A 16431-nucleotide genomic window follows, 5' to 3' on the forward strand; every position below is an offset into this window, starting at 1 on the left:
CAGTGGTGTTACAATTTTATGATACCCGTACTGTAATAGTAACCATAATTGAAAACATAACAGAGCATTTTGATATATATTGTGCCCTTAGTTCCTCACTGAACCCTGGGGATGAGCAAACAAGCCTTACAAGGCATCGCCAATGTAAACATGAGGAAAGAGAGGTGAAAATTTTAAACAAGCAGCCCATAGTTAGGAGCTAGGGAGAGGTGGATCTGCTTTGGCATTAAATTATTAACTCCAAGTTTAGTGATCTTTGCAGTACTGCTGAGGTTGGAGGAGGGTGGGAAGACGTAGCAGGGACAGTCATTAAACAAACCATTACAGAATTGGAGGGCATGTCCAGAAGTAAACACATAAGAACTCAGTGAGAAATCGGAAAGCAGTATTTTAAGAAAACTGATTCTTCATGCAAAGTAGAAGTGATTATTTAATCATGTTGTATTCTAGTTTCAGGATAAACCATTGAAGAGGTTAATGTCAACATCTTCCTTAATTATTTTAGTACTTAAAAAATGTTTTTATCCGCTCTCAAGCCGTATAAAATCTTAACCATCAAGTGTCTTTTCTATTAGTTTTCCTGTTTCCTGGGTTATCTTGTATTTGTCACCAATGCATGAGTATCTATATAGCACCTGAACACTAATTTTTCTCTCTCCCTTCACCAGCATCAATCAATTATTCTAGCAGAAAGATGCAAATCACTGATATAAACAAAACAATAAGGCAGCTTCAAGGAGATAACCGTATTGGTCTAGGATTTCTAACAACTGCAAAAGCAACAAAAGCAATCTTCACGACGGTCATTTTACAGAATTTCATTCTTTTATAAATGTCTAAATGAGTCCAAGAATTACTGCCTTATTCAAAATTGTTGATGTCACCCACATCATGAACAGGCAGAATGTGTCAACTTCCCAAGAAATTTATTTTTAGACTGCCTTTAAGGTATAATCATCAGTCACAGGTTGCCTATAGATCGCAACTATCAGGTCAAATGGAATTTTCGTGAAATATCCTATTTCACCAGGCCCATTTCCTGGTCCATCTCTTTTCACCCACACTTGGCCAACTGTGCCAAAGATGGTGCATACTTTTCCCAGTGATAACTGAAAATGTTCACAAATTATAACTGCACCATTCATTTCAAATACTTTTACTTCTACAGCAAAACAGATTGATTTTCTCCAGCAACAAACAATGAAATGGTCTCTTTGATGTCTTGTAATTAGTTCTAATATTAGTAAATAAATTAAAAGGCAGCAAAACAAAATATGTCCATCAGGCCTTTATCAGTCCCTTCATAACCCATACAGTGGCCTTGCCCTGAACTATAAGGTGGATAAATGAGTGGAATGCTGATTTTGGCATCCAGCTTACTCTCAGATAATCTACCTCATCCTTCTCAGCTGACATGAGCCAGAAATAACACCAAAGGGTGATAAACTCTTTCCTGCAGACCTGGGGTTCCATGGTTCGCTGGCCCCAGGCCTAATCTATCAATCCATTTTCTACACAATAAAAGGTAAGAAACCCATTACAGATCTGTTATAAGCCCTGGCAGGTGGTCTACAACAAAAATGGAATACATCAACCAATCCCGCATACAGTGTCTCTTTTCTAGGGTTTGAAGCACTAGGGGTCAGCTGACATGTATAATGTAGTCAGGATTTAGTATTAAATTCTTTTAGGTATATAAAAAAAAACTCACACATCTTACAGGATAAGTATAAAGATACGACAGAAAAGTTCATTTCTGGTATGACTGACCTTTTATAAAAATAGCACTGTTATTTTATTTTTGCATTACTTACTGGCTTTGCACGTGATGCAATAAATGAAACTGGGTTAGAATTTACCATCTTGTGCTCTTAAATACACCTTTAATTTTCATTTGTTATTCAATCTCAGTTTAAGGAGTTGGCATATGAAAACCTCCATTTAATGCCACTTCAAGATCATTAGATTATTAGGAAGAAAGGCGACCCCTCTAGTGTCAGGGTTGACACTACATAATCTAGTCATCTCAAAGCAAAGGCATTGTAGAAACAAGAGGAGCAACTTTTATATTAGCAAAATCTCTTTTTATCATATCATTTCTTCTCCTTTCTAATATTCATTGCTATAGGGCAAACATCTTTGTGCTAATAAAGGACTTACTTCAAAAATGTCACACTGAAGGTCAGAGTTATGAAATTTTTTCCTTTGTTTTAAATCATCATTATACTTCTCTTCATTTTAAATTCATTGTGAACAGGGGAGACAGTCTGCCAAGAATAGTCACATCTGGTTTTCATCTGAAATTAGTTTACCTTTTTAATAAAGTCTGGTCCACAGCATATTTAAATGACAAATTTACATACTCCATGCACACTCTCTGTATGTGTAGAGTGGAAAGGTAAAGTTTAATAGGGAAATGAGTTGCTGCACAAGTATCAGTGCTTTACAATGCATGCTGGATTTTTCTTTGCTCTTATCTTTAAAAATAGCACTGCATTGAAATGAACACATTATCTAGAATTAGGTTGAAGTTTCCTGATAGAACGTTATCTAGCTCCAATGAAACTTTCTACAAATGCTTTCTCATCACTCACTCCACCAAAATGGAGGAAACCAACATGCAGAATGAAGGTAAGGGAAGCGGGTGGGGAAGCAGTGTGAAGGCTCAATTACACTTTGTCTGGATTTCTGAGTTAAAGTCAGGTGAGTAGATTACAAAGACGCTCAGGGTTAAAAAAAGTCATCTTAAATTATGCTCATACTTAAAGTGTGAAAATACTGGTGCTTGGAAACAATGGTGGACTACTTGGACTTACTTCATGGCCGATGTGAGGAGAAAAAAAAACCCATCATTTTTCAGTACTTTTAATCTGAACTGCTAGCCAGTCCTAGATAATGAGAATAATGAGATCGGTGGAAGGGAGACCACAGGCTATAAACTCTCTGTGCCTTCCCTTAGGGTTCCTTCTTAGTTTTGCTGCTTCTATCTCTCCTCTGGTCCAGCTTTTGGATTCATAATGGTGGCACATATTTTAGCTTTCTCCCTAAAAGCCATATTTATAACTGCTTGAATGAGATGGTGAATATTATTCAGCCTTAAAAAAGAAGGAAATCCCCCCCACATACAAGAATGTGCATCTTCCTAGAGGACATTATGTTTAGCAAAAAAACAAAAAAAACGGGTTTCCCTGGTGGCGCAGTGGTTGAGAATCTGCCTGCCAATGCAGGCGACACGGGTTCGAGTTTGGGAAAATCCCACATGCCGCGGAGCAACTAAGCCCGCGCACCACAGCTACTGAGCCTGCGCGTCTGGAGCCTGTGCTCCGCAACAAGAGAAGGCCGCGACAGTGAGAGGCCCGCGCACCGCGATGAAGAGAGGCTCCCCGCTCACCGCAACTAGAGAAAGCCCTCACACAGAAACGAAGACCCAACACAGCCAAAAATAAATAAATAAATTCATTTAAAAAAAAAACAAACAAAACAAAAAACCAAAAAAACCCAAAAATACCCCAACAACAATAAACAGTCACAGAAGGACAAATACTGCATGATTCCACCTAAATGAGGCATCTAAAATAGTCAAACTCATAGAAACAGAGAGTAGAATGATGGTTACCAGGGGCAAGGGAGGGAGGGAAGGAACTGGAAATTGTTTAATGGATGTAGTTTCAGTTATGCAAGATGAAAATCTTCTGGAGATCTATTATAAGATATGGTGCACAGAGTTAACAATACTGTATTGTACTCTTAAAAATGTGTTAAGACGTTAGACCTCATGTTAAGTCCTCTTACCACACTTGAAAAAAAGGTGACTCAGCAAGAGTTTCGTGCTTGGTCTTTGTGTTTTTCTGTTCTAACAATACACCTAATTTTTAAATTAAAGTTAACATTTTTGACCAATTACAATGCACCAGATACTGTGTTATGCATTTCCCATGCACTATCTCATTGAATTTTCACCACAACCTGGAAAGTATGTTGTATGATTACCTGAATTTTGCAGATGTTATAACTGAGGGGTAGAATCTATAATCCATAAACCTCACTATTAATCACCATGATAAACCGCCTCCTCACAACTCCCGTTTACTTTTTGTTTGTAAAATGTCTGATCCATATTCTTGGCATTGCCTGACACTTCAGTCATTTGGAAAGTTAAAAACCACATATTATTATAAACTTATTAAATTGTGATTAATTTGGTAGTAATGGCAAAAAGGTTTCCTGGACAGGCCAAACATCTCAACTTCCAGAAGTGTCAAGAGAACATTAGCAGTGATGATAATAATACTTATTGAGTACTGGGCCAGGCCCACCTTTAAAGCCTGATGTTTGTTCCCATAACTGGGGTAAACCTGATACATTTTTTCAGTCTTCCAAAGTGGGAGCTCACGCATGAGAGTGAAAGAGAGAGCTATTGAAAATTATGATGGGACAACAGGCAAAATCATGACTCATGACACACAACCTAGTAAGGACCCCTATCTTAGTGTGAAACTATAGGAAGCAAAATCAAAGATGCTTATGTTATAAACTTTTAATTACGACTCTGCCACTCAACTCTCGGCTTCAAGCTAGTTAGCAACTACAAATTAGAGATATGAGTAGTTAAAATGCCAAGCCCTATGTAATTCTGAATGTCCATTAAATAAGGCAAGGGTGAGAACCGATTATGATATCCTTAGGAGAGCATATGGCATACAGTGGTCACTCATTAGATGTCTGTTGAATGAATGATTTAAATGAATGAACAAATGTTACAATGTAATGATTAACTATATAGAAGAAACTTCCAAGATGATGCATTTTCAAGAATTATCAGGCTATGTATCTTAATAGCAAATAGGTAAATAGCAGTTTTTTGTATTTCTTGCAAAGATTCTTTTCTGTAGTTAACAAAAGTAGTTCACACATTAAGGGCAGGATTGAATGGTCACTACTAGAACAATCTATCAATCATGGCCTTTGCTAGGAAAATAATCCATCGGAGCAAATGTCCATTTTTGAGCAAGCTTTAGCTTGATTTAACTTTCTCTTTTTTAGTCTCCAGATTTATAGCAATGGCAAATAACGGCTGGCATTACATGACAAACATACCTGGAAAAAGACCAAACGTTTATTTACCTGACACAAATAAAAAGAACAAATCTGAAATGTTTACTGCTTGGATGGATACTAAGAAGTAACATGATTAGGGGTTAATACAAAATGAACCAGATTTCCGGAAATTTAGATACAGTCATTTGTATATTGTAGATCATCTGGCCTATGAGTTTCACCATATGTATTTTTACTTTCATAATATTTATTTTGTGATTTAGTTTGAAAACAATCCTTGTACTATTATCAATATTACAAAAGTTATTCCTGTATTAAAGTTTGCTACATATATTAATTTTTAAACCTTACTTATGTCTAGGTAAAGTGGATCATATTTTTTTGTTAAGGTGCACTTAACTGAAATTCGCCTTCTAGCAAAATTTCTTATTTGTGTTTGTAAAGTATTTTAAGTCTTTATATGCACTATTTAATAATGCCTAGGCCTTAACAAATTAAAATAGTAATTTACTATTTACAAATAAATGGCAAAATATGAGGAAACATTTTAAATATATTCAATAAAACGAAATCTATTTATTGTGACTAATAGGAATGTATAATATATACTACCTGTTAAGTTATTTAACATCAAAAATAGTAGACATATAACTAATTCTGAAACATTAACATGTGTTCCTGTATTCCACAATTACAAATGGCCCCCACTGAAGAAGGTTCTGGAAAATAATTTGACAACATAGCATCCAGTTTTCCAAAAAGGGTAAAAAGCAAAGCAAAAACACTCATATGGTTTCTTTAAATGACAAGAAATCTCAATTGTTTCCTTCAAATGAGCAATGGAATGACATGGGAAACCATGTTTTTTCTTTCTTTCTACCATATTATCCACAGAAAAACCACTTGAGCCTCACTGAAAAGTTAAAAAAAAAATTAATTTGGAATAATCTTTACATTTAAATAATGTGTTCTCAAATAAGTCACATAACCTTTCTAGGACTCAGTGTTCTAATCTAGAAGATGTGACAGTAACTGGGTTTCGTTAGGCTCCTTCCATCTGAATAATCCTATGAGTCTACAAAATAAATGTTCCATCTTTCCACCTCTTCAACCAAGTATAGGAAGCTTATAAGATGATTCAAAAATTAAGGCTGATAAAACATATTTTGGTTCTAAATAATGGGTAGTTGAAAAAATACCTACACATAACGCACCAAAAGAACAATGAAGAAAGGGGACACAAAGTGACAAGGACAGGAGAAGATGAAAGAAGGATTAAAAGGTAGAGTCAAAGAAAGAGAGAGTAGGAGAGAATGTGTTGCATATACTACCCAGGCAGAGAAAAACCTGACATATATGAATTTAGGAAAGTAGATTCATGATAGACAATAGAAAGATATCAATGCATAGGCAAAGACATATAAAACAGAGAAAAAAGGAACAGGGTAATAGTGATGGGGAGAGGTTGGAAGGGAGGGAGAACTCCTTACACACACGCATACACACACACAAAGTTCAGAGAACATACAAAGAAATATGATGAGTGATAAATATTGAAATCAACACAGAATCAGACATGTGTATGAAGATCATGTGTGAGACACTTAGAGAAAAACACAGAGGCTAGCTTTAATAACATTCCCATTTTGTAGATCTTAAGGATATCATTGTTAGACTGTAAAGCTCAAAATATGTATTAGGCAAAAATGAGGCTATCACTTCATGATCCGTATCCAGAGGAAGCCACAATTTAAACCAAGACCTATATTCAGCTTCAAAGCAACACTTTCCATCTCTGCTATAAAGAGATGCTACCCAGGCCACGGCAAGTTAACACAGTTTTGCAACAAACCCATTATAGAGTCCACCACTCCCTTAAAGGAATAGCTATATTACCTCCCATCGCTGTTTTCTCTCTTCAGTAATAAAACATAAACGTGCCAAAGTAATTGGTAAGTTGGCTAAATATACAGGGTACAGCATATTAGAGTTAGCTGTGGAGAAAGGCACCTGCCACCAGATACTGTGATAGTAGGACAGTTTTAAAGATACTAACTGTTAAGGAATTGGCATGTTTGTACCCCAGCAACCATGACCTACTAGTTACAATTACAACACTCACTCTAGCCTTTAGATGAAGGAGTGTGCTGGAGAATACAGGGAAGGGGTCTCCATTATTTCTTCTCTCTTCTAATGACTGAGAATCTGAGGTTTAATGATGGTCAAGACTGTCTCTTGATCATCTTGACCATCTTATTCGTTTTAAGCTGTTGACTTGTGTAATGACATAAATTTGGCACTAATCATTCAGTTTCTATTCTTAAATTTAAACCAAGAGGGATAGGGTGGCATAGGGATTGAGAAGGGAAAAATAATTTTTAATATGACTAGTGAATAACATTCCAACTTCTATGACATTTGGTGGCAAAGATATAGTATGAAAATTATAATTCTGGGATAAGACAGATATTATGAGTGATATAGTAATGTAAGTCTACACAAGATGGTCTTAGTTTTAATTTTCTATCATAAAAAACTGACTTTTTATTCTGTTGCCGAAAAGATAAAAGCTTGACTCACGTTTCACTATTCACAAAGCTGCTATTGTATGTTTTTGAGAGTTCTCTCACGTTTCCTACAATTATAATTTTTGTGTTCCTTTTTGTAATATCAAGATGTACTGAGATATTGTGGAATATTTTGGGGCATCTTTCCTCCTTGTTCTCTTCCTATGAGGAATGATTTTATTTGTATTGTTATGTGGCTACAAAATTTAATTACTAGGAAAATACATTCCCTCCAGATGCAAGTGTCTATATGTTTACGTGGCTATTTTGAAATTATTAAAGGAAGAAACTTTACATTTTTCAGTAGGAAAAAAAATTAACTCAAAACATTTCAATAGTGTTGATAGATAAAAATAAAAGATTTTTTCGCAAATACCTAGTTGCTTGAATTATAGAGATCAAAACACACATTTTGAATTTAATGCCATATAATTGGTACTCAGTTCATAAATATTTTATCAGTCATGTAAAAGATCCGTTACAAGAACTTCAGCATCATCAATTTAAAAGTATAATGAATATCCTGACACAATTCAAAATTAAGTCTCTATTATTTTATTTTCAAATCATCTACATAAGGGAACTTCTCTCAGTATAACTTGTTCACACCTCTCAATTTAGTTGAGTATTGATGAATAACAAGCAATTCTTTAGAGGCAACTGTGCCATTTTTGAAAGAAGCCATTTTATATTACATGAAAATTATAGTTCTTCAATATTTTCTTGGCATGGATTTCGCTCCTGGTTTAAAGGGTTACAATTTGCTTTATATTTTGAATAGAACAAAGTTAACAGGTATTAAATATGCTCAATAAGGTAGTAGAACTGTAGTCAAAAGTGGATGCGAGGTTTCAAAACATCCTTGGAAAGTCAAAAGCACATATGGAGAAAGTACATATGAGGACACATAAAGTAAGAGAGAAGAAGCCTTAGGTACAGGGGGATCTGAACTTGGCAAAACCTGGAGAGCATCTGGATTAAAGATGTCATGGTATTTGGGAATAAGAAGCATGTAAAATTTGGGTACTGACAGTTTGTAGATGAAAATTTGTGTCAATATAAAAACTACCACACAATGAATGGTCTTCCCTTAGCACTTACCTGCAGGCAAAAATAAACATAAATCAAAACAATAAGTGTAGTTCTTACCTAAAGAAACTGAACCTGGTGTCTGGAAGGAATCTCAGCAGTTGGTATGAATATCTCAGAATAAAGGCCACTGCATTATAGACTTTGAAGTTCTCTTTCAACAAGAGACTCAGCTCTCTACCTTAGCACATAGAGTAAAATATCCCAGTTACAAGACCCATCCAGGTACTTACAGCTTGCAGTCTTTCTATTTTCTCATTCTTAAATATAAATATATAAAGGATCACTAGCTGTATGAACAAAGTCTACAGCCCCAAAAGGGAAAACAGCATGGAAATGGACAAATTCCTTGAAAGACACAACTTAAAAAAGCCGACACACAAAGAAATAAAAATTTAACAATCCCTGTATCTATTTAAAAACTGGATCAATTATCAAAAACTTTCTCACCAAAAAAACCCAACAATAACAAAACAAAACAAAACATAATACCCTATGCACTGATGACTTTACAACTGAATTCTTCCAAACATCTCAGGAAGAAATGATACCAGTCTTCACCAATTTATTTCAGAACAAAGAAAGAGAGCACCTCGCAACTTGTTTTATAAGACTAGTCTAACAATGCTATTAACACTCGAGAAGGATTCAAAAAAATTACAGACCATTTCCTGCCATGAACAAAGATAAAAATCATAAACAGCATATCAGAAAACTGAATCTAGCAATCCATAAAAAGTACAAGACATCATGACCAATAGAATTTATTTCTGGAATCCCAGAGTAGTTTCACATTCCAAAAACAATGGCTGTAGTTTATCACATTCAGAGGAGAAAAATCATAGAAACATTTAAATAAATGCAGAGAAAGTATATGAATATGTTCAACACATATTCATAATAAAAACTTGAGAAACGGAAAAATTCCTTAATCTGATTAAGAGGATCTATAAAATGTCCTACAAGAAACATCGTATTTAATGATCAATTACTGAAAGCTTTCCACCTGAAACAGGGAATGAACCAAGGCTACCCATTATCACCACTTCTATTAAACACTGTTTTAGGGGTCCAAGTTTATGCAAAAACAATTAAAATCATAAGGATTGAAAAGAGAGAAACTTCCTCTATTTGATGACACGATTGTGTACATTAAAATAATCCAAAATGTTTTACAAACCATTAATATTAATAAGTGAATTTGGCGAGGACACTGGATGTGTGCTTAATGTAAAAAAAAATCTATTTTTATATACCAGCAACAAAAAGAAAATAAAATTTGAAATGAATCCCATTTATAAAAGGATCAAAATATCAAATATCTGGGATTAAATCTAATAAAACATGTGCAGGTCCTCTGGATTGAAAACTGCAAAATATTTCTAAAAAGGCATTCAAGAAGACCTAAATAAATGAAGGCATGTAACATTTTCACGGATTAGATTACTCAATATTGTAAAAAGTTAATTGATCTATAAATTCAACACAATTCAAATCAATATCCTGGCAGGTTTTCGTAAAAAATGACAAGTTGGTTCTAAAATTTATTTGGTAAACCAAACAACCAAAAATAGCAAAAAAAACCACTCTGGTCTAAGAAGAATAAGGTTGGAGGATTTACACTACCAGATCCCCAATTTTTTTAATAAAACAAGTATGTTGGGTTTGTGTGTATGTGTATATATATATACACACACACACACACACACACATACATATACGTGTATGTATGTATATATTATATGTATATATAGGTATATATATATACATTGTTATGTATACATGCATGTATATATACACATACGTATGTGTATATATATTGAATATATACACACATACACAGTATAATCTTGTTCAATCATAAAAAGGAATGAAGTTCTGATACCTGCTACAACATGGGTGAAACTTTAAAACCTTACGCCAAGTAAAATAATCTAGACACAAAGGGACAAAGGTAGTGTGAGTCCACTTATGTGAAATATCTAGAATAGGCAAATTCATAGAGACAGAAAGTAGATTAGAGGTTACTTTTTGGGGGTGTCGGGGGTAGGGATATGGGGAGTTATTACTTAATGGTTACAGAATTTCTGTTTGGGGTTATGAAAATGTTTTAGCAATAGACAATGGTAATGGTTTCACATTGTCGATTGTGGATATAATAAATGACAGTGAATTATACACTTAAAATGGTTAAAATGACAGATTTTATGTTATATATATTTTACCACATTTTAAAAAGTAAATATACCAAAACCATTGATTTGTACACTTTAAAATGGGTGAATTGTATGGTATATAAATTATACCTCAATAAAGCTGTTGAAAGATGATTGTTATAAAGCCAGTGTGGTACTAGTTGAAGGACAGTGACAATCAAATGGAAGTGAATAGAGAATCCAGAACAGATTCATACATATATGTTCACCTGATTTATGATAAAGTTGCCACAGCAGTACAGTGGGAAGAAGACTGCCTTTCGATAAATAGTGATGGATCAACTGATGTTGCTTTTCATTATATATTCATACGCACTACTTGGTTTCAAAGAATAAGTATGCATTACTTTGATAAGCATTTTAAAATATTAGATTTAAAAAGTATCCAGGTTAGAAAGATGAAGACTCACAAGTAAGTAAGTAAATAAATAAATAGTAATAAATAAATAAAACATCTTTTGGAGAAGTTTATCACGCATTAATCAATCACTGATTAAGTCCATATTATAGGTAAGGATAAGTAATTTTGATTTATGATACTTGTTGAGCTAGACCACCTCCATCTTGCTTTAATATTGTCAGTATATACCTGAACACTAAATTGACCGCTTCATCCATTTTCCAGTCTAATTCTTTAGAATAGTTCATATAAAGTAATAGTGGTGTATATCTTGGCATTTGGTCATTAACGTATCGTCGTTCACCATCACCATTCCTTCCATCCACAACAAATCATACAGCCAAATCAAATGGTCAAGTTTAAAAATATATATATAACACAAATAACAAGCCACAAAACCAACCCCTCTCCCCCACCCCCACCAATTAAGCACCATGAAACAAAACAAATGCTTGCAACATTTAACACATGTGACAGGACAGATGGTCAATGTCTAACCTTTATCCACTGAAGATTTATCTGCTTGAGCTTATTTTCAAGTTTATCTTGCTCTTCTGGGCTTATGGGAGCACTTACAAGCACTGTTCCTCCAGTTTCATTTAATTGTTTTAGAATTCCCTGGCGCAGGGGCAACTCTTCTGCCAGTAACTGAAACAGACAAATGCAACAACGTTTAAAATGAATTACAGCACAATGCCAACTACTTTGTCTTTGCCTCTATTGATTAGTCTATCAAAATGAAGCAAGACTGGAGGCCCAGTGGTTCCTCAAATACCAAGTTTTCTACAGAGGACAGAGCTTGGTGGACTAAAACGCCCACTCCCAAGTAAATCAGCCCATCCTAGAAAGGATCAGGATATCTTATCCCTCAGAGATTTTTTTTTCAAGAGAAAAATGTTATGTAGTATGATGAGCTCTAAAACAATACTCCAAACAGTGTCAAGAGTGTAAAAACACACCTCTCAGAAATAGAACAATCTGGACAGATTTAATCATCCTCTCAGGTATTAGGTCTCCATACTATAACATACCACTGAGTAAGAAATTGCATTATCATATTAAGAGATAACTAACTTTGAGAACATACCAGGTACCAGGCACTGTGCTAAGCTCTTCACACATATTATCTCAGTTAACTTTTATATAATAATTCTGAGGTATATCCTATTATCTTCATCTTACATAGAATGAAACTGAGACAGAGAGGTTAAATAGGAGGTCCAAGGACACAAACGAAGCAAGCAACAGAGCTGTGATTCAAACTTGGCCGGGTTCATTCAAGAACCCTTAATTTTGACACCTCCACATCCCTGAATTTCTCTTACTCATTTAACATCACATTAAAAGTGCCCTTTCCCACGACCTACAAAACTACCATAGTTTTATTAACTGTCTTTTATTTATTTGTGTCATCTATAGCTGCACTGTTCAGTACGGTACCACTTGCCACATGAGGCTATTTAAATTTAAATTAATTAACAGTCATTAAAATTAAAAACTCAATTCCTCAGTCACATAGGCTACCTTTCAAGTCCTCAAAAGGCACATACAGCTAGTGGCTACTAAAACTGATAATGTACAACATAGCCATCATGACAGAAAGTTCTATCGGACAGTGCTGATCTAGATTGTCTAAGGAAAAAAGGAAATCAATGTGTATTTCTTAATAAGTGAACACCACTAAACATGTCTCTTAAATGAATTATCAATTAGACTGCTATATATAACACTCAGTACATTTAGGAAAGATGAATTTTCAAGAACAGACTGAGTTTATTTTTCCGTGGCATAACCGTCTTCAAATGAACTATGGATCAAAAACGTTTTATTTTTTGACTCTCAAATACCTAGTGCATTATCTGACATATAGTAGGTGCTCAATATTTGTTTATTGAACTAAGCAATATTTTTCTTTTCATACTTTATCCTCTGTTCAGGTACACATTTTTTATTTCACAGAAATAAGTAGTTGACATGGAGTCTAATTTGCATGTGCAGACCAACCGAATCAATGATAAAGAAGCAGTTCCACTTCCCTTTGATTGTGTGACCTCGTAAAATGAGGACAATAACAACCATTTTCAAAGTCTGATAAGATTAAATAAAATAGCAGATGTAAATACATCTAATACTTAGTATAAAATAGGGGATGATTAAATGTTAATTTCCCTTTCCCTTTTACCTTCCCTTCAAGAACTAAAGTAAAACAGATCCAAGAGTTTGTTTCCTAAAACTAAAACCATGAAAGTCCACCCATCTGCACAATCAAAGCATCTCAGTCTGGGTGGAGACTGGTGCATAGATAAGATAGGTATAAATTTCTCCATTTATTTTTATATATTTTAAAACAATAAAACTGAATAAATAAATGTAATAGAATTAATAGATGAGCAATAAAACTTTTGAATTTTGAGATGCTGCTAAAAAAAAAAAAAAAAAAAAAGCATCTCAGTCAGCCAGGAGAGGTAATCAGTATTAAGCAGACAACACAGTAGGTAGACATGAAAAACCACTTGAATAAACTGGAAGTCTATTAAACCAGTATAGAAAGTGAGCCAACATCACCTCTCCAACACCACAGACAAAACAAACCAAAACAAAACATTGCTTCAGGCAAATCGAATGCCTTTAATTAAAGGCTGAAGTACTGAGACTGATTTGGCAATTAAGATCTTCCCTAAGAAATGGCATTCATTTCTATAAAGATTCTCCTCCGTTTTTGAAATTATTTGGAGCTGTGGAATTCTCCATTAAGTCTAAAATTAATTTTACCTTGGTTTAAAAGTATCACCATGTATTTTACACACACAAGCACACACACATGTATATCGCATACACACTTTTTAAAAAATACATACTCACTGGGCTAAGACAAAATAAAGTTGTGAGAAAAACTAGTAAGGAACTATCAATATCCTAATGGACAGGAAATGAATGATTAAATACATTTAAAAAAAATAGATTCATATACTCTTTTTTTTTTTTTTTTTTTTTGCCCTGCCATGTGGCTTGTGGCATCTTAATTCCCTAACCAGGGCTTGAACCCAGGCCACGGTAGTGAAAGCGCAGAGTCCTAACAACTGGGCCTCATGGGAACTGCCCCTAGATTCATAAACTGTTAATACAAGTAGGCCCTGGGAGATTTTAGGAAATAAAATTACCTTGACTTCCTCAAGTTTTTCTTTCAGTTGCTGCTCATTTTCAGGTTCAAGTGGAATACTAGTAATGTTATCTGCTTCTTCCAACCATAAAACAAATTCATTTAAATCTCTTTGAAATTCTGACAAGATATCCTTTTGTTCTTCTAGCCTGGAGAAAGAAGAATAAAATTGTTATCCACAACATATTTCTCAAACTTTCTTTTTTTATTTAGGAAAACTTTAAAAAATTGCACTTTCAATAAAATAAGCCATTTTAAGATGTTAACAATATAATATTTTTAAAGAAAATTTATTCACAGAGCAATTTCAATACCTCAAAAATCTCTAAAAGGTGAGATTAAAATTGGTCAAGAAAAAAAATTCTAATTTTAAAATTCCAACATTATGTTATTAAACTAGAGCAGTGTTTCTCAACCTCTGCACTACTGACATTTAGGATTAAATAACCCTTAGTTGTGAATGGGCTGTTCTGGGCATGGCAGGAAGTTTAGCAATATCCTTGGCCTTTCCCCGCTGTATGCCAGTAACATTCCCCCAGTTTTGACAACCAAAAATGTCTTGAGGCATAGTCAAGTATCACCTGGGGGGCAAAAATGTCCCTGGTTGAGAACAACTTCACTAGAGTAAGTATCTAAAATGAAGTTGCATGTTTTAAAATGTTTAAATAAAATACATCTTTATGGGGCTTCCCTGGTGGCGCAGTGGTTGAGAATCTGCCTGCCAATGCAGGGGACATGGGTTTGAGCCCTGGTCCAGGATGATCCCACATGCCACAGAGCAACTAAGCCCGTGCACCACAACTGAGTCCATGTGCCACAACTACTGAAGTGTGCCCTAGAGCCCATGCTCTGCAACAAGAGAAGCCACCGCAATGAGAAGCCCGTGCACCACAACAGAGTAGCCCCCGCTCGCCGCAACTAGAGAAATCCCGCGTGCAGCAATGAAGACCCAACACAGCCAAAAATAAATAAATAAATTAATTAATTAAAAAATATATATATCTTTATGGAAAATTGTAAGGTAAAAGTAAAAACAAGATAATTAAATGAAAACACTAAATTACTGCATGTTAAAATGTTTTCCAAATTATGACTCATAATCCTTTTGGAGAAAAGAGGGAAACTGATTTAAAATACTTAACATATGTTGTACTAGCGGAAGTTTTTAATTATAAAAACACATACACTGCATGTTACTCAATTAGCCATAAATTTATTCTTACATATTGAATCATAACACAGCTGAGCAAAATGAGCTGTGCTTAAAATAATTTACATTTTTTTGTTTTGTTGTCTTTTGGGAACTATCTATCTCTGGTATGTAAGTTTTTAATTGAAGTATAATATACATATAGGAAAGCACACATATAACTATACAGCTCAATATAGTTTTAAAAAATGGATACACCAAATAACCAGAAAAGGAATAGAATGTTATCAGAAGCTCAGAAGCCCGCTCTTGACCCTTGCAGTCACTACCTCCAAGTGTACAGTAACCAGTCAACTTTGATTACTTTGCCTGTATGAACATTATGTATATGGAATCATATAGTCTTTCATTCAATATAATGTTTACAATCATCATTCGGGTTGTGTGTAGTTATCTTCCTCCCTATATAGTACTAAATTGTATAAATATATAATATATCTCTGTTGGTGGACATTTGAGTCGTTTCCATTTGGGGGCTGTTAGGCTAATTTTTTTTTTTTTTTGCTTCAACTTAACACATATTCATTGAGGGCTCATTTACTTCCAGTGACTCAACTGGGCATTAGAATCAAAGATAAATGTATTATGTACCTTGCCTCGAGAATCTCACAGTCCATGAGAGGAAAGAAGCATGTAAATCTAGGACTATGATGGAATATTGTAGAGCATAAGTTATTTCTGGGGCAGGGCATAGGAGATGTCCCAGAGAAGATAATAGTCTACCTGGGTCT

The 16431-nt window shown here is 34.5% G+C and overlaps 1 protein-coding gene across 2 annotated transcripts in view; it reads right to left on the minus strand.

The window, feature by feature from the left end:
- DMD (dystrophin) overlaps positions 1–16431 on the minus strand; it is a gene marked incomplete at its 5' end in the record, with an annotated part of 2126456 nt that overhangs the window by 821117 nt on the left and 1288908 nt on the right. For both annotated transcript variants that reach the window (XM_082864911.1, XM_082864910.1), the window contains 2 exons: positions 11829–11978; positions 14492–14639. In XM_082864911.1, coding sequence (XP_082721037.1) covers positions 11829–11978; positions 14492–14639 — 298 coding nt within the window. The remainder of the gene's footprint in view (positions 1–11828; positions 11979–14491; positions 14640–16431) is intronic.

This window comes from Leucopleurus acutus (genome assembly GCF_964270905.1).
Source record: "Leucopleurus acutus genome assembly, chromosome: X".
In the NCBI taxonomy this organism is placed as follows: Eukaryota; Metazoa; Chordata; class Mammalia; order Artiodactyla; family Delphinidae; genus Leucopleurus; species Leucopleurus acutus.